General features: G+C 47.6%; 1 protein-coding gene across 3 annotated transcripts; it reads right to left on the bottom strand.

Moving 5' to 3' along the window:
* Positions 1-472: 472 nt before the first annotated feature.
* SLC25A48 (solute carrier family 25 member 48) lies at positions 473-22,955 on the bottom strand. Of its 3 annotated transcripts, XM_029998413.2 has the most exons (8): positions 22,576-22,952; positions 20,491-20,534; positions 16,871-16,942; positions 16,031-16,283; positions 14,500-14,748; positions 13,110-13,243; positions 9,885-10,014; positions 9,191-9,302 (listed from the first exon to the last, which is right to left on the bottom strand). In XM_029998413.2, exons 1-7 carry the CDS (start codon positions 22,619-22,621, stop codon positions 9,892-9,894), a joined length of 921 nt encoding a protein of 306 aa, XP_029854273.1. In that variant the 5' UTR covers positions 22,622-22,952; the 3' UTR covers positions 9,191-9,302; positions 9,885-9,891. The 3 variants fall into 3 exon arrangements, with proteins under 3 accessions (XP_029854274.1, XP_029854272.1, XP_029854273.1); XM_029998414.2 differs by lacking the exons at positions 9,191-9,302; positions 9,885-10,014 and adding an exon at positions 473-559 and having other exon boundaries at positions 22,576-22,955; XM_029998412.2 differs by lacking the exon at positions 9,885-10,014 and having other exon boundaries at positions 7,024-9,302; positions 22,576-22,953.
* Positions 22,956-24,700: the final 1,745 nt, after the last annotated feature.

Consider the following 24,700-nt stretch of genomic DNA (forward strand, 5'->3'; position numbering starts at 1 on the left):
TTTCTCAAAGAAAGTTGATAACGCTGCAGTGGTCTGTGGATCAGACAGACAGAGTCATGGAGAAGCCTGGAGAAGTTGTCATGCTGAATTACAGCTGCTGCATCTGGAGAGGGATCCCATAGTCCTGGACTGTGATCCCACCTCTGCCGACTGCAAGTGCACCAGTGTGCAGATAAGGATTGGGCCCTCAGCGTGCAAACACTGACTGTATTGTCACATCCCACCCGTTCCCTTTTAAACAGAAACGAGTGGATGCAAAAATAGTCCTAGTGACCAGAATGGTGTTAACTTGGAAATTCTCTCAGATGGAGTCTCCAAATCAGGTTGAATGTCTGCTAGAGCTTTCTCTGGCCACAGAGGTTTCCTTTTTTCAAGTTGCACACCTTGGCAGAGCAAGTGGTAGCCCTTCAGATTTCTTTCAGATCCCCAGGGTGGACTTTTAAGCTTCTCTCCTGTTATGCCTTAAATGCTGTCATGCCTCAAAGATCTTCTTCAAAAGCTTGAGCCTTCTGCTGGTCAGTCTGGCTGAACGATGGGCACGATCCCTCCGGAAACTGTGCTGCAAAGAGAAAACATCAGGTTGTAATTTGCTGGTTTTTCTCTGGCATTTGCCTACCGGCAAGGGATTCATGTGGCCGAGCGTGGCTCTGCCGCCTGCCCGCATGCCAAGGGGAGCAGAGGAGAACCTGCCTGCTGCTCCTGCCCTTGCCTTGCTGCCTGCACACCCAGCACCAGCTCTGGGCTGGGGCGGATGCTCCCTGCCTTTTCTTTGAAGTTCGCCCTTAGATGATTTTTGTGTGGGAAGTGTACATCCCATTAGGCAGCTACAGCTTTCACACAGGCCCCAGGGAATACCTAGAAAAAGCCAGAGCCCTCCCTTGGCAAGTTAAAGCTGGCAGCAGGCTACGTTATGATAAGCTGATACACAAAAGTCTATCGCGGAGAGGGATGGCGTTCATGAGCCAGGCAGTGGCATCTTTCAAGGCACTGGGCTGTTAGAGAGGTGCTAAAATCGCTGATTTATGATTGAGAGCCTGTGATTCCCTGAAAAGCAATAAAGAGACCTCTGTGACAGGTGGGTGTCCCTTGAGGAAACAGCTTTTTGCTCAAGCAAAGCAATGGGCGTGCTGCTCCCTGTTTCTTCAGCCAGTAAAGCCCCACGGCAAGAGCTAGAACAATTAGTTCAAAGCATAAATCCCTGAAGGAAATAAACGATGTGTAATACTTGTGGGATGCTTGGTTTCTCAGGTGGTTGAAAAAATGATTTTACATGGTTTTAAGGGAAAGAATTTGCAAGCATCTTTGATTTAGCCAAGGTTGTGCAAGGAATATGGTAACAAACCATGGGGAGAGAGGGGCAAGGGGCTCTTCGTGACTGTAAGGAGTTTCTCCTGCTTCTTGTTTTTAAGGAAAATATGTTCATTAGAAATCCCATTTTGCCCGGTAGCTGCTACTCTCTGTCTTTGCAAGGATTTTACAAAATCTGATATATTTAGCTGGGTTTCTAGGGCCTTTTCACCTAAGGAGTGATGTCTCAATGCAACTGCCGCGCACTGTAAGTGAAAGCGATTGGTGGCATAAATTGTATGCAGGATACATAATTAGGACCTTTCCATCCATGAGATGTAATTATGTTCACTGGACAGTGAGCAGATCAGATAACTTATTCCCAGGCCTATAGCCCAAAAGGACAAGATCTGTATTTTTGTTACTAGTTGAAAATTGGAATGGCAGAGCTTCCAGAGCTGCTCCTGAGCTGTTCCCTGAGCCTGCAGTTCCTTTTCACAGTCTCTGTCTGCCAGCAGTCCCAGCGCTATCTCTACATCTTTTCATTTCTATTTGATTGCTTAGTGAGATCTATCTCATGCTGTTGTTGCTCCAGGGCAAATAGGTATTTCATATATATCATAGAAGCTGTCTTCAATTTAAAGTGAATCAGAAATCACCAGAAGACAAACTGGCACAGAAAGACCTTTCCATGTATTGGTTAGAGCAGCAGTGGATTGAGCAGAGAAGCGAGTGGCACAGGTTATGGCTTCTCTTTGGAGAGTTTAGGCTCTATTCCAGCATTTAGAGGCTGACCCAAAGACCATGGAAATTAATATTTGCTGCCATCCCAGCAAAAAGACCAGCTTTTTTATATAATCTTTAAACATTTAGTTTTGATCTTTTAGAAGTCTTCATTTTGATGACCAGCTGCGGCAATGTATTTTCACAACTATGTTGTCATTTGTGTGTTAAATACGATCAGCAGTTTATTTTCTGTCATCATGTCTAGGGATCTGATCTCCCTCTGTTCCTCTCCCTTAATCTCTCTTTCAGCAACGCAGGCCAAAACGTAGAGAGGAAGTAGAGGTTTTTTAACCATCGCTCAAAAAAACTGAGACTTTCGTAATAAATTCAGTAGCCAAAGTGCAGTATGTAGGAAGGTGACCGTGTGAGTCTACTTCCCCCCAAGGTCACAAATCCACAAGCCTCAAAAGGCCAGTTGTCAAAGTGGGGAGCCACCAATGTCAGGTCTGGTCTTTCCGAGGTTTTTTGTTCCCTTTTAAGATTTCTGGCTGGAAAAATCAGAAACAAAACGAAGAACCGAAACCCAGGATTTTTAATAAAGATCACCAAACTCAAAGGTAGTGGGTGCATTAGCCCATAGAAACATCCCCTACATTGCCATTGGGAGACCTGAGAGGGGAAACTCGCTGTGGTCAGCCCGGGGCAGGACCATCCACGAGCCGATCGTGTATCCCCGTACCTCCTATCACTTCCCTGCCCACTAAAGGATGCAGTGGAGGAGCAGAGTAAGGAAGGAGGCAAAGAGCTCCGTCAGCCGATGTACCGCCAGCACGAGGGCAGCACATCGGCTGGGTGTGCCTGGTTCGCGATCACAACTTTCGCCTGACGGGATTGTACGATTCCAGCCCAGAACAGATATTTGGAAAAGGTGAACACACAAAACTCTCCCAATATATTTCTGTGGTCTCTTACAGGCTGTTCCCTCTGGCTCCTTTGAAAATCGTCATCTAATGTACTGTACATTTTTGGTTTATGCGCAAATCCTTTGGGATATATTCTCTTTTAATGCACCTATTTCGATGATAGGTTGATTGACTGAAAATGCTGCACAAACATCCAATTTCCAGATCAGTGTGTTAACGTAGTTAGCATAAACCTCCAGATCTTCCCAATTCTCATGGGAGAATTTGCATCCCACTGTAGTGTTTCCAAGAAACTCTGTACGGTTTGGGTTTTTTTAATGTAGGAAAAAAGATTCCCTGTAGACGAAACAAACCAAGATAACTTACCAGCTTCTTTTACATTTGCTGTGTACACTGATCAAGATGTAAGAGCTTGCAAAGACTGCAGATAAAGAGATACTATTGATAGTTTCATTTTCCAGAGATAAGGTGGCTTGCAGTACTTTTTTTCCTTTCTTTTAGATAAAGATGACATATGCTAGTGTAGAAATAAAGGAAAATAGGGTCATTCTAATTCCTCTACACAAGGGTAAACCATAGCACAGTAATAGCAAGATTGCCTATGACAGAAAGGTGTAAAATCCAGATGAATTCGGGGAATATTTCATGTGCCAGCTTGAAGAGGGTGGTGGCACCTCCTGCTAGCCACACGCTCTGCCCTGTCCTAGCAGACGGACCACGGGACGTCCTCAGGACTCACGTTAGCTTCTGTAGGTAATGGAGCTCCCATTACTTTCAGAAGAGTTGTAATTAATTTGAAACCATTTAAATTAACCAAAACCAGTGGTGCTTGGGAGCTGTGAGATGGGGGAGCACACCTGAGAGGGACCTTCAGAGCTGCGAGTCATCTTTGTTTCATGCAATAGTACAGTCACCGGAGCTTTCCTGGGTTCTTTAGCAGGGAAGCCAAGCTTTCCATGTTGCAATGATATTTAGCAAGAGCTGAGGCATCTAAAAGCAAAAAGCCATGACAGCAACATGCCAGCCATGCTGGGCTTTGCACGTATTGCAAGTGCATCTCACAACCAACAGTCTCCAGAAATCAGCAGAAGAAATCAGGAATTGTCCACAAAGGTCACCAGTTCTCTTGGATTTTAAGGTTTTCCTGATGCCATTGCTCTCACTTCAGTGTCCTTTTTTGTAGGCCTGACCGCTTTCACACCGGGAAAGAGAAATATTGCAGAGCGCTCAGATCACAAGTCCACTCACCCTTCCTCGCTTGTCCCACTGTGAGATGACCCTGGGTGCTGGATTTCCCTCTCAGCACAGCGTGTAGAGGAAGGTTGAACATGCAGGACAGACAGACAGCGTAAGGCAATCACTCTGTGGCTGCATTAGAGTCCTTCACCAGCCAGACCCACATTGCAGCTTGCTTTTCATGCTGGAAGCATTGAAAAGCCACCTGCAGACTGCTTGATTGAAACACAGCAACCACAATTTAATAAGCACGGATATTTGTTCACACCTAGTTGCATGAGTAAGAATAGGCTGGCCCTCTTCCAAAAGAGTTGGCAAGATTTTTTATGTGTAAAATAGGCTATGTTAGTGCTAAAATGTTTTGAAACATGGGGAATAGACCATGAGCTGGTCCAATCCATGAAGATGAGCTATGTTATTCCTGGTGCTTTTACAGCAGGCGAGGCCGTGAAGGTGCCAGGCTTGAAGCACTGGGTGTTGGCAGCAGGGCAGTCTCAGCCTGTGCTACCCCAGTTGCAAGGTTCTTGTTTCTCCAAATGTTTCACCTTGTGACCCAAGGTTATCCATTGCTTTCTCCATCACTCAAGAGGACCTTCATATTCTTTTCAGAGATTTGGTGTTCTACAGTCCAGTAGCCTTAGTATTTCACCTATACTAAGACGAGATTTCTTGATGTATCCAGCGTTTTATATCTTACAGTGAAACATCATATGGGACCTCTGAGACCCCCTTAAAAAGATAGTCTCCTTCTGCTGCATGTATGGCTCTGAACAGATTGGTTGTTCCACCAGTGTCTGATTCTGGAGCTGTCGCAGGATCTACAGTTTAGGAAAACTGCTTTGAAAATCAGTGTAACTACTTAAATTTCCCCTCATGGCATGGCCTAATTCCTTTTGGAGCTTATCTCTGGAAGGATACTTTACATACCACTTATCTAAGTTGTCAGTGATCAGTCTATGCAACACTATAGGAGCATATATAGGAAGAAGATGGCTTTAGAGAAAGGAAGCTGTTCTTGTGCAGTTTCTGTTGAATTTAGCAACTTGAACTTCTTCCCACTTGTCTCCTTGGATCTCACCGTTTCTTCTGACTCCACACTTGACCTTTTTCTTCACGGGTACAAGACAGGCATTGGCCTTCTTGGCTTACATGAATGCAATGTCTAGGAGAGAAATCTCTACTGTAAAAACCTCTATGACAAAACAAAGAACTTCAGATAAACCAAGGAGATATAATATATCTTAATTCCTGCAAAGATGTGACCTACTCCTCTGTCTCAGAGTACAACAGAAGAAGAGAAACCAAGATGAGGACTGTGATCTCGCCTTCCCCTGACATGCAGACATGCCAGGCAGGGACTCCTGAGGCGTGAGAAAATCTCAGCCTGGCCTGGAGCCATCACAGGCAGGGCTTCAGCAGCCACTAAAACTGCTCCTGCATGGGATGTCAGCTGCACCCTGCCTGGGAGAAGGACTCAAGGACATTATAGGTGCCCAGCAGCAGTGGGGATGCAGAAACAGGGAGGTGAGGTGACCCCCCTCCTTGCCCCCTGGCCGGAGGGCAGCCCCAGCCTGCTCCCACCTCACACCCCGTGGGCATCACGAAGCTTCTCCCGGCACCAAAGACCTTCCTCCAGGTCAGGACTATTTTCCAGAAGAATAGCTTTTCACTGGGAAATTTGTTCCTGTTTGTTCGGGTTTTTTTCAAATGGGGAAATAAACTGCTGTTACCTTTTCTTCCTCCCATAGCACTACATAGTGTATAAACTGGGAAAAACAGCTACACAGCCAGCATCTCATTAAGTAATATAGAGTGTTGTAAGAGCTGGAACACCACCAGCAACATGAAAGTCAGGCAATTACAGACTTATTTGAGGCATGACAGGTCTGAGTATGCTTTCATATTCCAGGCAAGAAAAGCATAAAAGTAGGTACCCCTGGTCCTTCTGTCTCCCTTCTCATTTTTTACCAATTTCAGCATGTACTGCGTTTATCTCAGAAATGTGGGGCTCTGTGAGCATCTGTGAACAAGCTAGATGGCTTCTCCCACTCCAGCGTGCATGGTGCTGGGGAACGTGCCACCGACGGCAGGTCACTATGGCCACAGCACTGACGGAGGAGCGGGTCCGTATCCTGAGTTCCGTTGACACGGGGCATTTTTCCTTTGTGTAATTCAGGGAAGAAATCACCAACATATGCAATCAGTGCCCCATACAAGGGATTTGAATCAGCTGTATGTATGTATGTATGTTTGCCTGCCAGGCAAGGCACTGTTTTAAATTCCCATCACCAGGTCCCTGGAGAGGATTCCCTACAGATCCTAATTTCTATCAATGGATAATAATATTGATATTAACTCTAAAAATTAATGCATTTGATATATCATAAAGAAAATAATTCACAAGACACAGACCTGTCAAGTCTCTCTGTACATAAATTGTAATTGCCATCCCTCATCTTTGAGACATGGGGCTGACCCCCCCTGCAGTGTCACCCAACCCCACTGCTGGACCTTTTTCCTTGGTGACACAGCAATGCACTCACTAATTCAAAAGCAAGACTGAATATTTATCAAGCTCCACATGCAGGGATCTGCTGTGATCGATCACAGCGATGGGTACAACCGCACCACAAAGTGCTGTGCCTCAAAAGCTGCTTGTCCCAACCCTGCTGTGCCTGACCCAGTGTCACCCCAAAATCACCTGCACGCTGCCCAGTGTGGGGCTGCCAGTTGGGAAGGGAGCGTGTACCAGTCTGGCAGCAAATCTGGACTCAGAGTTGAATGGAGCAAGACAGAAGATTGCCTGGCAGCTCCAGCAAGCAGCGCACGGCCACGGACGAGGATGCCATCATGTGGCCGAAACTTTTTATTCACTTCCCACTTGCTTTGCATTTTTTTTATATCAAAAGCTTTCTGCCCTCTGCTCCCTTTCTACACCGCATAGTCCACAGCTCTCCCTGACAGCTCCTTCTGGCAGGTGTGTGTTCACGAGAGTTTTGTCCAAGTACATCCTGGACATCCGTCTCAAAACTGTTTGAATTGGATGAAGAATATCAGGAAAAATCACCATGCCACTCCAATGCGGGTCTCAGGGCTTTATGCCCAGGGAGGCACTGAACAGACCAAACCTGCGCGCCGTGAGGGCAGGATCATTCAGATACACAGCTTGTTGCAAACCTCATCATTTTAATTATTCATGGTCCATTTTACATAATGCAGGCAGATAAGCAACACCATTTATTTGCACTGAAAAAACAGTCTCCCAAGCATTATCCCTGGAGACATATGATATTTTGTATCTAAAGAACATATTTTACGTATATGCCTTAAAATAGGTAACATAGAAAGGATGAATCCTTAAATGCAGCCAGCAACAAATACTTGTGTGAAGGCTCATCAATTTTATCCATACTGTTTATCAAAAACAGTTCCCTGTGTTCTTGCCAAGCTCAAAGGCACTGTGAGCCTCCACGCCTGCAAGTCCTGAGATGAAGCAACACCAGCTGTTTCCCCCACTTTTTAAGGCCAGTTTTGGGGGGAAGCCACACGCCTGGTTTTAATTTGGGCCCCAGTGAAGAGAAGCCCAAAGTTGGGGACCCCATTTCTGAGTACTGCTCCAGACCCGAGTTTTCAGGCACTTTCCACTAAGGTCTTCAAGTCTTGTCACCAATTCCTCCATTCGTCCAGGGAAGAGGATGTAGGAGTTTCTCTTTCCTTCTCCTCCTTTTACGGAGGAAAGCTGGACAGCTGCTCCAGGTTGTCTTCAGAAACCTTTACTGAGGGCATCTGCTAAAACTGCCATTGCTGGGCTTTTTTCCCCAGAGCTCTTCTCCTCCAGAGGAAGATGGGGAGGAACCATACATTTCCCAGAGGACAGTATTGTCTCAGACTATCCCCCCATGCCACATGTCCCTTTGCATGTGAGGCTGTTACCCCTCAGCCTCTCCTGCCAGTGCCACCAGAGTCCTCATGTCCCAGCAGAGCTGGTTCTTCTTGGGTTTGGCATCAGAAGCTCCATGCTTAGAAAATAAAGCATGGAGATATTTAACAGCATGAACAGAAATAATCATGATGTAAAAGATATTGGAATAATTGAAAGGCTGAGGTAGACCAAAGAGAGACCTGGGTCTGCCCCAGCTGTCTCAGTGGGATTGCAGCAAAGAGCTGGAGGTCTGAAGCTGGCCCGTGTATTTTAATGAATAGTTTGGGGTAAACTCTGCATCCCTTGAAGAGACTTCCTTTGGTGATGGTCTCTCAAGGCTGCAAAGTGATGGCTGCAGGATTTGGCAGTTGGCAAGCTGGACTATCATGTCAGGGAGATCAGAAGGTCTAACAAGATACCTCTAGTAGGTCCCTGGAGGGCTACACAAGGCAAGTTAGGTAAATTAATAGGCAGCCATCTATAGGAAATGCAGAATTGTTTTATTGTTTTCTGAAGAAAAAGAGCAGCTTAGTCTCTGAATTTTAACATCCTCCTGTATCCCAATTCTGTTTACACCTTGGATAACAAACTGAAGCTGTTGAAGCCCTTTGCATTTTTTCATGATAATGTGTTAAATTGTGCCAGACTCTAAAGTTCTGTGATGTAAAACACGAGTATCCGTTCATACAGGTGGAGTCATGCATTTCTTTGATCGTGAAAGCAAGCTAGGATTTGGTGGGAATCTAGGCCTTCCTACACAAAAAGCACCTGCACACTCACAACACCTCCTCCTTTCCTTGTTCACAAGAAAGACGAGCTTTATATGCAGTGTTGTACAAAAGACGCTCTGTTGGCTGGTGTTGGGTGGGCTGGGTTTGGGTATATCATCTCATTCGTGTGGGTAAAGCAAGTAAGTTTTTCCCTCGGCTCAATGGGAAAAATGTCATCAGTGAAAAAGCCCAACCATGGGAATTATTAAGGTGCTCTTAGACAACAGAGTGAAAGATTCGATAAGAAAATAGTCTTTGGATTTCATTGAGCTGGTGCAGTTTTCGGAGTCCTCCAGGGACTAAGTCCGTGGTAGAAGAGAAAGCAGATGCTGTAGGTGCAGGACAGGAGTCTTCGGTCAGAGCAGCTGAGCCCTCACCAACACCACACTGCTGATTTGGCTCAGGAAAATAGGAGACTTTCAGGTCTTCTTGGCAACACTTTTGAAATAAGAAAGAAGGAGGTTTATGAAGTACTGCAGAAAACAGCAAAGACTGCCAAGAATAATTTTGAGTAGTTAACCGCTAAAAAAGTTTCTTTAATCAGATATTTTTAATGCTGCTCCTTTATGCAACCCTAGGTTTATGAGGGAAAGAGTAAAACTGTGAGCTGATAGTCAAGACACTTTGAAAGGGCTTAATTTCAGGTCTTTGTGGATGGATCAAGGGAGGAAAGGATACTGTGCAGGGACTTTAGGGAGAATGGTATTTCAAAACTTATAAAATGTTGGAGAATATTCTCCTTTCAAATTTTCTTTTCTGATTCATACTAATCAAAACAATCACAACAATGAGAACAGATTGCAGTGAAATTCCAGATCTGGAATGAAACCAAAATCCATCGGCACATCTATTGTCTGCTCCAGATCCCACAGACCCAAATTTGAAAAGTGTTTGACTATTCAGATGTAGGTACCCGTGTGAGTTATCTGACTTTCAGAGGATCTATACAATTGTGACTCCATTTGATTCAAAGATTAATTCTCTAATTTTAATAAAGCTAGAGGGTCTTTATGCGCTGACCTGGAAGTTAAGGATTGGTCTCAGTTTGGTCTCTTTTCATTGCTTTGAGGGAAAGTTCATAGCCAAGAAACATGGCTGAACTCACTGGGAATCCTCGCACTGTATTGACCGTGATGCCCCTAAAAAAGACCTGTTGGGGATGGAGAAAGGTTAGAGCACAGGAATATACTGGCTATTTCAAGAAGAAGAAGAAAACATCGAATGAAGTCATGGTGGGATTCTGAAGAACCAAATCTTGGTTTGCTCAGAAGATACGCTCTCACTGCTGGTCTTTGCTGAAGTCTGCGCTGGAGAATGGAAACTCAATGGCAAAAGTCACTGGTTTGGTATTATTGTGCTCCATGCTCCCTGTGGACCCCCATCAGTATCCGCCGGCAAGAGTTACAAGAGGGAAAGGGTAAAAAAATGGCCTCCTGCCAGTGGTGTAGAGCAGAAAGCAAGAAACCTAAACCATCTTCTAGTGTTGTCCTGCCTAGCTACAGTCCCTCCTTCCCTTTGCATACCTAAGCATGTGGGGATCGTGCAAACCCCAGGGTAGAACTAGAAGGCTGTTGCTTTCATGCAGCAAATGCTCTGACTCCCAGGCCTGGGTCTATGGGCGCAGAAGACTTTTGGAAAGCGGAGAGGGAGCGGTGTGGCTGCAAGCCAGCCCAGCCAATGTGGGCACTGTGCCACGTGGACTATTTTGCAGGTTTCACCTTTGAGCATAGAAGGAATTTCTCAATCAACAGAAAACTAGACTTACTCTGTACCTTGCTGAGAACTAACTCTCACCACCGGCTTTGGGAAAAATATTCAATAGAAGCTGATATTTTCACATGTGGGTTCCTAAGGTCAAGCTTTGGTGCCCATATGTATCCCAGCATTTTCTTTCATTAAGATAATAAATATCCACAGCCAGCCTTCCTCATTCTGCTCAATATCTATTTTTTTAAAAGATGCTGGGACTTACAAGAGTGAAAGAACCTGTGCCTCTTAAGTGCTTGAACAGTAAAGTGCTTTCTGGAAAGCGGAGAGGGGTCTTTGTCGCTCCTTGCTCCTCGTGTTGGCTTGTCTCCCTTTGAAACCCCCCCTTGCTACAAACACTGTTGCCTGGTATGTGCAAGGGTGTGCACAAACCACTCGCGCTGGGGTGAGCCTATTTACAAAATGATGGTTGCAGGTAGTATCTCTGCTGGCCTGTTTCTCACAAAATCGCTCCATTAACCACCCAGGCTAATCACTGTGGTCACTAATCTAAACACCAGAAGTTCAGAATAGACATGAAAACTAACATCAGCAAAGCAAGCCCCCTTCTAATCTTTACAAAGGCAAAGCTCCCACGGCTACTGTAAGAAGGCATGGAAGATCTCGTCTCCAAGACCAGAAGCCCATAGATTTAAGTGTCTAACCAGGATTTCCCCTGAAATACTGAGCTCTGCTAAACAGCACCATATCTTGTGTCCAATAAATCCAGTGCATGGTGCTGACTTGTACGAGACAGAATCAAAATATGTTCACATAGTTTAGGATGGAGTTTGCAATGTGAAATTGCAATGTTGGGATATTTAGGATATTACTCGATTTATTGGGGTGTTTTATTTTGTTAGGAAAGATAGAATTTTCTGGGAGGAAATTCAAACTTTTGCAGCATCCATAAAGTTACACTAGAGTGCCAGGTTAAATAATAATGAAGATTTATGAAGAAAAGCACAGAGGCATAATTTTTTCTTATCAGAATGAACACACCTGACTATGGAGAAAGAAGAGGGCTATATTTACATTTTTTTGTGTACATCAGGCAAATATTTTCAGCACTGCAAATTTTGTTCCTTTGTCCCAGAATGAAAACATCCAGACCTGGGTTTGCTATTTACCAGTTGTGTGTCTCCCAACACATAAAAAGATTTTCCTTATGAGAGAAGGATCTAGTCTTATCAACTATTACTCAATCCTATTGCTGTCTTTGGTCCGCGTGCCAGGCGTGATAGCAGAAAAACTGCAAGCAGCTCAACCTCAAACAAAAAAACCTAAGTGCCTGAATTAGTTGTGAATATTCAGGCAGGACAAGGAGGGTGGGGAGTGAGGATGAGGATGGAGAGAGAAGGGAAAACACACGGAAATTCCCTTTTCAGCTACCCTATGTTTTAGTGTGAAACTGCATGCCAAACTGAACGCACAGGGCAGGGAGCCTGCGTAGAGCCTGGGGCACCCTGACCCTCCTCTGACCATCCGAGTGTGGTCTTTAGCATCTCTCCGGGTGCCTGTGCTTCCTAGGACTGTGACTTTCACTCAACGGCAAAAAACAAACCAGACTGCAGGGTCCTGTGACGGCTGGCATAACATTGTGGCATGTTGGCAAATATTTAAATCACACTGACTTGTGATTTTGCAGGTTATTTTTCTTTTTGCGACTTGTTACTTTTCCCTCGGAATGTGAAAATTAACACTTTGGAGCTAAGAGCCCACATGATGTTTTGATGACAACTTAAATACAGATTTATTTCAATATCAGAAGATGTTGCTTTTCATAACCGTGTATTGGCAGTGCAATAAAGCTGCAAACCCTGGTTCTCTGCCATTCACGTTTAACTGAGGCAAAGTTTGCAGGTAGAACAAACATCTTTTATTACACTAAAAGACAAAGTCAGAAAAAGGAGATAAGGGCTTTTTGGCACGCAGCCTTTCTTCATGTTTGAAACCAAAGCAATTCTGATTTAAGAACATTGTCAATCAACTCTATCTTAGTGCAAAATGAGGATGAGCAGTGCAAAACGCAGCATCAATTCCATCAAAGCATTGCCCAAGGCAACCAAACGCACCTGGGGTGCCAGCACGGTCCCACTGGAATCAGTTCCCACTGACTTTGGTGTCAATGGGAAATATTTGACCTCTGCATTTTGTAGAAGTAATCACAGAGGCAAGATTTTCTACCTCTGATTTATAATAAGTCAAATCATGTTCACAATTAAATGCACTGACATGAAGTGTTATTTTCAGTTAATTACACCAGCAGACTGTGACCCCCAGTCATTCATTTTTTCATTGCTGTAAAGCACATTATTACTCTCACTATTATGATTTAGAAAGAATCTGCCCTGTAATTACCTACTGTCATTATTATAATTTAGCAGTAATTGGCTTTAGCTGTCTCTCAACCCTGCAGATAGGTTTGTAACAGCCATTATATTTCCCAATTGAAAATTAAATGTCTAATACCCAGATTTTACTTCAAATATCACTTACTTTTAAGCCCTCATTCTGGTAGCTCTGCAAGATACAGTCAAGGGTCCCTTTGTACTTGTTTAAATAAACTCCATCTGCCTGAAGTCGACTTTTCACAACATCCATTGGAGTAGCAGTCCCCCAGGAAATGGCTCCTAGAAAAATGCAGAAGTATTTGAACAATTTCTTCGCTATATTTCCTGGGCCGCAGGTCAGTGAACTCAGAAATTCACCTCTCATCTACCGCATCATACTCATGGGATTTTCGTTTCAGGGCATCCACCCTGCTCAGGTACAGCAATGGTATTTCTGGGAGCAAAGTTCCCTGTTTCTGAAGAAGCATTGAGATTTTGGGGGTTACGCTGGTAGTCAAATGCAGGCAGCCCAGGAGGTGCTCCCCCAGGTGCAAATACATCTTCTGCCATGCTTCTGGTGGGGCATGAACACGCCGTGAGGAGAACCCGAGCTGCAGGCAGCTGCCACTTGGGGCGATTTCAGAAAAACTGGAGTCCTCGGATAATACTGTTGAAAAGCAAAGTTTGAGCTGAGAATGCAAATAAGAGGCAGGTCCTTCTTATGCAACCAGGATTAGGCTCCACACAGCTGAGATACATCATCATTCCAATAATGAGACCATCTATTTACATTGATTACCCTGCTGCTGAGTGGGATGTTTTGCCTCTCTGAAAAGGTCAGCGTGTGACTGCAATACATGTCCCAGTTGGACAGACAAGAGTTTGTTTGGAACTATGTGAGTGTTGGGGCATACTAGAGAAGCTGTCCAGATGGGCCAGGGCTCTGTCTATTTGCAGGAGAAATGGAGACAGCATTTTGTAATCATTACCTGAGCTAAGGATTGATCTGCATTTAGGGGTCTGCAATTTAGAAATGGCCAAGAAATGGGGAGCGGGTGTAGGGATGACCTTACACCCGTAAGCATGGTGGGGGATGCACACGCCAGTCTTACTAGCAGGTGTACACGGGGAAAAAAAAGAAGATCAGTAACAGTCAACTCTGCTTCTCCTGCACACGGGTAGGGTGCACACCCTCCTGGTGGGCAGCCAACAGGTTGAAGTCCTCTTCTGGAGGCATCTTGGCTGCCGCGTATCGCTGGCAATGTGATACGCAGGCTGCTGTGAGACATCCAGGGAGATGAAGGCACTGGGTGTTTTCCTTCTTGCTGACATTGAGCCTGATGAAGGTCTGATAACGCGACTTCCATAAAGTTTGGCAAGTCGTAAAGTGCAGCCGTCGTGCTAGGGAACTTGGTCATGGGGGAGGAAGGTCGTTCAGCCCCATGTCCTTTCCTGGTGACCAGGAGGATGTGGTGGCCCCTGAGCCACCCCCATAATCTGCCCTGGGAACCTTCCCATCCTTGTTTTCCAGTGTTGTTGGAAAAAAAGGTGCTTACCTGCTACACCCCCTGCCAGCCAGATGGAGGAGGGATTAGGGGAAATGCATCCATCGGGGGTAATCCAGCCACAGAAAAATGTGTAAGGGATGAAATAGAGGCAGTACCCAGGAACATCCCTCAGAAGCATTGCGCCCGCGCCTCGGTATATTCCTGCTATCCCCTCTTTCTGTAGAACTGTCCTAAAGCAGTGAATTGGGCCTCGGTACACAGGAAATCCAGGAACTGTGGGCTTTAGTTTAATGTTTGCTGCAAAAAAAAAGATACAACCATTATAATAGATACATTGTTGCAGAACTCCTCTCAAAACCCCACTGCCATTGAACAGAAATCACTGCCATCCATTTTCTTTTGCTGGGATCAATATGTAGCGTGGGAAAAAAAGTTTTAAGAAAGAGGACTTAGGTCCATTTTTGAAAGATATGTAGATACTTCAGGACAGATTTTTCTTAAATGCATTGCATGCCTCCCAATAAGTATGTGCCCAGTGAGATTTCCAAACGAGTTTAAGGCTATGTGCCCAATTTTCATGGATTTTAACCACCTCTGGTGCCAAGCTGCATCTCTGAAATCCTCAACATCTTCAGAGTCTGGCCCTTGCCACGTAGACCAAATTGCTTTTGGAAAGGGCATTAGGTTCCTAAACTGCATGGAGGCTTTTAAAAATGGACATAATATTATTTTATCAAAGCAATACAAAAATGTCAGTATTTCAGAGTTAAACACCACAACTGTAATCATGAGAAACGTGTTTCTGAAACTGCTGAAGTCCAAGCTGTTCAGCTCTGAAGCTGTGCCGTCTCGTCCTTCAGCTGTGCATATGCTCCAGTGGGGTTTGCTCCGTGCTGGCAGCCTACAATGAAATTCAGCCGCCATCTCGAGCAGAAGCAGCTCCTTCTGCCTGCAGGTTCTGGAGAGGTTACAGCTGCCCACTGCCATCCTGCCTGTGTCCCCTCCTGACCCGTCTTACCTGCGCCTGGGTACCTGTAACCCTGCCTGCGAATAAACCAGCGGTTTTCAAAAAACGGACATGTGTAATTTCTGCTTTTGAACAGAGGAGGGTGGAATAACAGAGAGGGGTTTATGGGCAAATATACGTGGGACTGAGAGTGTGCAACGGGAGATGGGGAGCTGGCGTTACCACTGGCAGCCGTGGTGTTGCTGGTGGGATCTCCAGGGGACCCGATAGCCCAGGGACTCGCTAGCCCGGGGACTCGCTGTTCCTGCCCCACGGCCGTGTGGGGAAGGTGGCTCCCACAGCTCCTGGTCCTGAACAGACTTGTCCCTGTGTTCACTACAGAACCCAATCAGCTGGAAAGGACGGCGGCGATCTGATCAATGTCATTGATAAAAACCCTCCCCTTGAGCTGAGCAGGATGGGGTCCATCCTGAGGCAGAAGGAAGCATTTTTAGCTCAATTGCAGTGGCCCAAGGCAGCAGAGAGCCAGGCCTTGAAGCAAAGTTGTCCTAAAGCTCTCGGTAAACACCAAAGAACTGGGAAAGAAATGAGGGAGAAACTCTTGCTTCCTACCTTCAATGTACGGCTGCGTTTGCATCTGTAGCCTTATCTTTACCAGGTCGACAGGAGTGCCGATGCCCACGGAGACGAACCCTGCCACCGTGCTGGCTAGAGCCATGTCTGCGAGCTCCGGCGTGCGAGATGGGTCTCCGTGGCGGAGCTGGCTGAGGAGCCGTTGCGTGTTGCTGAAGACGCCGAACACCACGGAGCTGTAGACGGCGATGCTGGCCAGCGGGAAGGACATGCCTTTGAAGAAGCCAGCCACCTACCCGGGGAAGGGAGCAGGAGTTAAGAAAGCGAACGGGACTGAGCAGCGTAAACCCCAACTTGTCTATCAGGCCAGAAATGCGAATCCAAGTACCAGATGTCTCCTGGAACCAACCGTTTGCACGTGCTGAGCAAATTAAAATTAATTCATACTGCTAAAGACTTGCAAAGATTGTGCAGAATACAGGATATGCTGAAAGCACAGGAACCCACAAAAAAGTCCCTCTTATGGCCAGCTTCTGTCCTGGAATCACCAAAGTCAGCAAAATACCTCCGGTAGAGCTTTGCCAGCAGGTACAGGCAAAAGAGGCACTGTGGATGTAACACCCTGACCCATGTGGCAGTGTTATTTATCACTCCATGCCAGGGATATGTCTTTTCCTTATAGGAGCAGCCAAGAGAGTTACCTTAGAGTTAAGCAAGAGAAGGCTATAGGGATTTGCAGGCTCAATTGCACCGACTACATTGGTCTTCATATAACTGCTGGTGTCAACAGTGATTTTGTATAATTGCTTTATGTATTTATCTATTTATCTATTTGTTGCATTTTCTACCAGCACATTTTAAGTAAGGTAAAGTACTTACAGACTCATTTCTGTACACAGTGAGAACGCAGTTGAGTGTATTTCCATACCCTTGTCCAGCTTGCAAACGAGTCTGCAAAATACATTCATGAAATGCAGTTAAAATCCCATGCTTCCAGCCCAGTGAAAGCTCATGCTACGTAAACAATGTGTATTTTGCTTTGAGAGCGAATCTTTCCTTAGTTGTAAAGAAAACAGAGCAATAAAATAAGATATATATGCATCCACCCCCCCTTGAACTTTGCCAGAAGCAGGGCTAAACAGGACCTCAGAGGTCTGAAGCTTTCTGCAACATCTGGAATCGATGACTGTCAGATTGTTCTCAAGACCAGACCAGCTACCCTGGCCCGGCACAGCAGACTGCTGGTGTGCAGTGCTATCATTGGCAAGTTCGTGATTTATGTGGAAATTGGAGAGTGATGTGGTCTCCTCCGTTTGGGGACTCGCAGTGGAGGTTGGGATGCGTTGCTGAAGGATGGAAAGGAGAGATCTCCTGGGAGGCTTCCAGGGCCCTTCTGGTCCAAGGTGGATTCTAAGACATAGAAATACTAAACGGAGCCAAAATAATTCAGCTCCATCTCAGAAATTCTCCATGCTTCGCTCAAAAATCCATTTTTACATCATTTCCAACAAAGACGTTTTGTTTCTGGAAAGCAATAGTTATACGCCTTCCAAAAAATGCCTACAACAGCTGTAAGAAATGGCGTTTAAGTCACGACAAAGCCTGTATGATTCAACATACTTTCCCCTTCTCACATATAAATATATACCCCCACATATATTTGGATCATCTTTCGTTCAAGCTGCTCACAAGTTTGCACTAAAAACATCCTAACAAGGGATGCATTTTTTGTTTGGGCTTAGAGGTGTGTGAGGAAACGGAAACCCCATTCAGTTCGCAGGACCTGGGGCTGATCTTGGCTAAGGCCAGAGCTCATTTTTTGTAGGAAGACACTCACACGTGGTCTGTCGGGGATGTTTTTAGGGAATGGGGACAGCATTTCTGGTCATACCCATCAGCAATGCTGCTAGCAGGAGTGACAAAACGAAGCTTTGGAGGGGACAGTGCCAACCTGCGCTGGAGGGACAGTGCCCAGTCCCCTCAGGTGGCTCAGCCCCGACTTACACCAGGGTGAAGCAGGAATTTTATTTGGGAATTTTAAGCCCAAAGGAGTGCGTGACCTCCAGAGTTTCTGCCTGGGGAGAGCTTTTGGACAGCAAATAGCAGGTTGAATGACCCAAACATTTGGCCCAGAGCCCTGCAAGAGGCTGGCTGGTGGGGTGCCATGGTGGGACCTTGACCGGGGAGCGGGAAGGACTGAAACCCGGGCTCAACCCCTCACCCCGGGGCTGCTCCGTGCAGCCGTCTGCATGCACCCAGCACCGCCGCTCCGCTCCGCGCCTGGCCGGAGGCCACGGAGAAGGCGGCAACAAAAGCAGAATATGTACTGAGCCCTTAGAAACAAGCTGGTACGTGAAGATGCCAGCTACAGCTTATGCAGCACACGTTGTGCAACGCGGGCAGGCCCGGGCCGTGGGTGCAGACCTGTGCATGCCGTGACTCACGCCGGGGGTAACGGGGCCGGGGGGGGACTGGCGGCGAGGGCGGCTGCAGCCCGAGCAGCCCAGGACGGGGCGACCGCGGTGCGCAGTCCCGCATTCCTTCCTGGCTTCATTTGCATGCTTAGTCTAGACGTTTCCATTTGGCCTCCATGGGCTTGTTTTTTTTTTCTTTTACACAGTAACCAGGTATTTAGAGGTTCAAGTTAATACATTTTTTGAGTAACTGAGGGCAACTGAGTGTCCTCACAAACTGCTTCTCACACATGTGCCCCTTAGCTAAGCTGTTAACAGCCAGCACTGAAATCCCTGCTGGCATCTCTGTCAAAGTCAACTGACACCAGTATGGATATTCCTCAGGAAAATTCTCCTTTTTGTTACATTTCGATTAGATAGGGCTCTTGGGTGACACCCAGAAACTGAAGAAAGTTCTGGGGAAATGAATGCAATGTGGAAGATGAAAAGTGAGTAAATGTAAAACCATTTAGAGTTCCGCGAGGCCGTGGAAAAAAACAGCAGCTTGGGTTTGATGGAAGCTGTGACGCTGGGAAGGGGCCAGCTGAAGGAGGAGACCTGCTTGGTGGGAACCGTGGTGTGGATACCATATACCCCACCTAACCTTTCGTTCAGTCCTGTCCCCTCCTCCACGTGGGGACGGACCTCCCATCCCCGGAGGCTGTGAATGCTGCTGAGCTGCCCCTTTGCTGGCTTAGTGCCGTGTAAAAACTCTCCTTTCCTCTTCCCTTCCCCTAAATTTGGAAAGATAACAAGTCTGCCTACTTGGTATTCCCAGGCAACGTCCAAAGCCAAGGACAACAGAGGGGTCAGCCTGACAGTTGTCTTTATAAGCACTGAAGGATGGGCTCGCTCTTTCTTGGCATCCAGAAACTCGATGTTTCCCAGCAGGATCCTCTCTCAGTTGTTGCCAGACTCCCCCAAACCTGGCAGTGATGCCCTGATGGCCAGCCTGAGATGAGGATTGCCTTGGCAACCCTGGGCAGAGCCTGCCGGCGCTGTCCGTGCCCTGGCCATACCCATCGCTGGGATGGTGTGGGCAGCCGTGCGGCTCCTCCAGCACGGGGTCTGCGCCCATCCTCCTGCGGCGATGCTCCCGGGGCTGATATCACCTTAGCGGCTCAGAAAGGATAGGGCTGGCAGGCCATCTCCTGATCCCAGGAGAGGCGGCTGTCATGCAAGGGGATGGCTGCGGTGGCTGGGGAAGGGATGTGGCGTGGGCTGCGCTGGACCCTGCCTCCTCCCTATTGCCCTCCATGGGTCTCTAAGGTGCAAAGAGGACCACTGGCTCTTGGGTTTGCCACATCTGACAGCCCTGCCTGATGCCAGGAACGATGCTTGAACCAGATCAGAGCGCGTGGGGCAGAGCAGCTGAAGCAATGAAAGTTGGCCAGAGATGCCTATCGCACTGTACAAGAAGAGAAAGGAACAGGATCATCTTCTATATCTCTGCATCAATACGGACAGTCAACTTGGTTGGGCCAGGCTGTATAGGTGTGTGCATGGGCTTGTCTGCATCGTGCTAGCAAATATCTTCTGACATCTCTAAACCCTTCCCTCTGAAGAATAATTGTCTTGCAGGAATAGTAAATACTGCATCTCATAGCCCTGGGATAAAATCTCAGTACTCTGCCCTTCCAGCTTTGCCAACACTAGGAAAACACATAAAAATGTGCCTGCAGCAAAACAAATATAGTTCCCCTGTTGCCCTTTGAATACTTGTCTGTGGCAAAGTTCAATAAAACATTGGCAGAACTGTTCAGTAAACTGTTAGGTAAACCACACATTAAGTAAGGCCAGATTTAATTTTCAGCATTAATCCTGACTAGAGGAACTCGCATGTATCAGCCAGTTCTTTTAGTTTCTTGTTCAAAATGAGCATTGGAGAGGAAGAAAGTCTATGAATACATTTCTACTTAGGCTAAATTCCTCCTTGGGGTGACAGGGGAAGTGAAGGGCTTTTGAAGTGTCATCTAGAGAGAGGCCACCTTCCCATCAGTGGGGTTTTGGGTGGTGATGTGAGGGCACAGTTCAAAAGTGGTTTACCTTGATTGTGTCCAGGGGGTGGCCCACAACCACGCTGGCGGCTCCTGGGGATGAAAGCAAAGTATTACGCAAAACATTGAAGAAGGTTCTATGATGGGACAGGAAGCAATGGGTTTATAGGGGAGGAGGAGAGATTTCCATAGGAACAGTTGTATTGGGCCAAGCCAGAGCAATCCCCAGCACAGTGCCCCGTCTCTGACGACAGGTAAAAGCTGGGCAGAAACACTTGCACATCTTTCCTTGAATACTCTCCTGGACTCCGTCAATTTTACGTCTCAAAGGCATCTGAGCAAGAGGAGGAGGTGTTGTATTTGTACGTCCTGTCTACGAACAACCCCTCTCACACTCTTGTAGGCTCATGAAAATTTTTAGCCTCAAAATGGTGAGATTTAGGTTAGACACAAGGAAATGCATTTTCCTGGCTCAGATAGAGATGCTCTAGAGCTGACTGCTGACAGGGACTGTGAACCCCCATCCTTTGCCGTTTTAAGAGCCGTTTATAGAGATACCTGTCAGAGATGATTCAGGTAAAGAGGATCCTGCTCTGTATTGATCCCTACAGTCCCATCCAGCCTCATTCCCCATGGTTCTCTGGGAGAAACTGGCCCATTCCCCCTTACCATCCTGCCCACCTACTCGTGCCGCTCACTGCCAGAAAGGAGCCCCCATGGCAGGGCAGAGCACAGCTTGGTTTCCCCCTTCTCCGGGAGGACAGAGCAACCCACGTGCCACGGCCAGGATATGGGTTTGTGTGCTTGTTGCAAACAACACCGGCAGTTTTTAGGGTGTTTGTGGAGATGGTGGGTAATTTGTGCTGCTTCCCCATTTGCAAGTCTCTGTGCAAACCGTTGTCCCCAAGTGCTTTAGAGACTACATGAAATTTCCCGCTTGTAGTGGATTAGGACTGAAAATAGCATCATGTCCTTGGTCAAGACATTATGACTTTACTCAAAAACATATTATAAAACGTCCCCTCTCCTCCTGGACCTTAACCTGAGACCACCCGCGGTCCAGTGCTATGCATGAAAACTGTCCGCTGCCACCGTCACCGAGTGCTGGTGGTTGTTCACCCCCTTGGACATCCCGTCCCACTCCTGGGGGTGTGTGGCAATAGCACAGGGTCAGGGGGGCAGAGAGAGCGACTGCATGCTACACAGCCTCTGCAGGCTGCAAAGATCCAAAAATCAGCTGCTCGCATAACCTTTTGGCAGACGTTCTGGGTTTTTTAGAGTTGGCTAACCTATTAACCTCGTCTGGCTGGTCAGGATCCATGAGCCGTCTCACACCCCCTTGCTGAGCCTGGCGTGAGCAGTAGCCCGGGCAGAGCTCTGGTCTGCAGCGGTCAGTGCCACGCTTGACCCTCTGCCCTGCCGCTCCTGCAGCCCACCCGGGGAAGCAGGACAGCTTAGCTGTGCACCTTATCAGCTGTTAAACCCAGCGGGAACTCTCAGTTCTGGAAGACATACTACATTACTGGTGCCTCCACACATCCTCACTTTTCCTTTTCTTGCTGGTATCAATTTTCCCGGTGTTTGCAATCAGCATTTTCAGCAGACCGGATCAATACCCCTCTCTGCCAGCACCGCCGCCCCAGCCGTCAGCCTGTTTGCCCTGGTGGGATGGCGGGGGGGGGGAAGCCGGGCCGGGCCTCTCCCGGGGGTGTGTGCGCCGGGGGGACCCCGGGTTGGTTGTTGCGAGCCCCCGGCTGCTCCCCCCCCCGAGCTCGGCGGGGCTTCCAGCCGTGACAGCAAGGAAAAGAGAGCCGGGGGGTGTCGGGGACGTGCCGGGGTGGCTTTGGCAGCCGCCCCCCCCGCCACAAGCACACACCCCTCCCTGGGAGGGCAGCAGCATCACACGTCCCGATACTTAAATTTTAAGTATCCCGCCCGTGGAAATGGGAACAAACCGCAGTTCTGAGGCAAGGCAAAGCAAAGCAAACCGCTCATCCGCTGGTGGTACGAGCACGCCGGTCGGAGGCACAGACCGTAGGTGACACGGGAGGATTTTATTCCCACGCACGCTCCTGTCCCCCCACCGCCGTCTTCCCCCCCCCCCCAGCCACCCGGAGCCCACGGCACCACTTACCGCCCACCCAGCCCGCCGCGAAGTCCTGCAGCTGAAGGCTGCCCATGCTGCGCTGCCGAGCCCGTCCCGACGGCGGGGGCGAGGGGGTCCCCGCCGGGCAGCGGGGTTCACCGGGCAGGGGGTCCCCGCCGAGCGAGGGGGTCCCCGCCGGGCAAGGGGGGCTCGGTGGGTAGAGGGTCCCCGCCGGGCAGGGGGTCCCCGCCGGGTAGGGAGTCTCGCCGGGCAGGGGGTCCCCAGCGGACAGGGGTTCTCGCCGGGCAAAGGGGTCCCCGGCGGGCAGGGGGTCCCCGGCGGGCCGCGCTCCCCGCGGCAGCCCCGCCGCCCAGTGTCTCCCAGTCGCGGTGACATCACGGAGCGGGGCTTAAAGGCGCCGCGCAGGGGCCGGCGGCGGGGAGACACCCTCCCGGGCTGGGGAGGGTCCCGGTCAGGCGTGGGGACGGGGGCTGACGGTGGGGACAGCGCGGGTGTTTCCCGTGGGACTGATGCTGGAGGCTGTCAGGTAACAGGGGGCAGAGCAGCCTCCTCTTTACCCCGGGGGCTGGTCGCATGGAGGAGCGGGGAAGAGCAGCATCGCCCCTTCGGCCAGGGAAAAGGGGCGGGGGGGTCTGTATGAAGGGGGAAAAACAGGGGGTTGGGGGGAAGAAAGTCTTGAGTTGAAGATGTAAGTCCTGAGGAAAGAGTATAACTCGCGCAGCCTCGCTCAACTGAAAAACGTCTCCATTTGCTTCATTGAAATCACGCTGCCTCATCTTTTCAGGAGGTGCCCCCAATTTCTGTGTTACCTTTTCAGGAGGTATCCCCAATTTCCGTATTTTGGCAAGCAATGAACAATTGCTTTCCACTTCCTTCCTTCTCCATAGCATTCATAATCTTCTTGTACCTCTATTACCTGCTTCCCGCTCAGTCCTGTCTTTCCCAGAGTCGAGAGCCCAGCTCTGTTTAGTTCCCCTTTCATGCCAGATGCTCCTTTTCACCCTCCTCAGTCTTTTTTTTTTTTTTTTAAAGTTTTTGAACTGGGCAGCCAGAACCACAAGTGTTAGGAACGAACCAGGCACTCAGCAGCGTAAGGATATTTTCTGTTTTGATCTCAAACCCTTTTCTGGCAATTCCTAACAAGCCTTTCTGATTGGCACTGAAGACTGGGCTCTCTTTCTCAAATGGTAAATACCTGATTTTGAGCCCAGCCTGGCCGTTGTGCCTCCTGTGTGGCACTTTCAATTAGTAAATCTAATGTCTTACACCTGAATAGCACCCAGCCACTCAATAGCAGGACATCCTTCTGGTCCTTAACCAGATCACTGATATCCTTGTGCTCACCAACTCCATCAGAAAAGTCCTCTTGGACTCCAGGGGCATGACTGGGCTCTGCAAAAGCTGCCTTGGCACTTCGCCACCATACATATACGTATACATTTGTCTCATCTGGCTGTGGTTTACTATAGCCCAAAGCGAATTTTGTTCTATAGAGGTCAGATTTCTGCAGATAGCAGCTCCTTGGATCAGTTTTGGAAGCTTTCTAAAAAGATTGGCATCGGGTTTGCTACATTGCCGTCTTGGAATACCAGACTGGGTTTTGCTGAAATGTATTTTGTCTACATATTCTGGTAACTATGGAAAATGTTGATAGTTCATAAACAATCCTGAAAATACTGGCTGAAAAGATAAACATTTAAAATTTTTGCTTAAATAATTAGTACTTTAGTTTCCATTAATAAATGAATATTTTCCACAAAAAGACCTTAAAACAATGTCCCCTTATGTGCATGCACATATATGCAAGAAACCTTATCACCGAGTTGGCTGAAGGGAGCTTTTGTCTATAAGTTGCTTACAGAAATTTGATATTAGGTGCATGGTTATCAGCCCAGATAATCTACACCTGAAACTTTAGATTTTTCAATGTATATAACAATGCACGTTCTCCATGAGGAGGGTTTTCCTCAAGCGTCAAGTCTCTAATGGTGCAGAGCGGGTTTCAGGGGGACTGTGGTCCTGGATAAATGTTGGAGACAACATGTGTGCACAAGCACTGTGGAAACTTGTCAGTTATTTGTTTTCTCAAATAAAGTTGCTGTCTTCTTTTCAGAAGAAATGTGATTCATATATACAGTAATACAGAAAGAGG

The sequence above is a fragment of the Aquila chrysaetos genome, chromosome 22 (assembly GCF_900496995.4).
Source record: "Aquila chrysaetos chrysaetos chromosome 22, bAquChr1.4, whole genome shotgun sequence".
Taxonomy (NCBI): Eukaryota; Metazoa; Chordata; class Aves; order Accipitriformes; family Accipitridae; genus Aquila; species Aquila chrysaetos.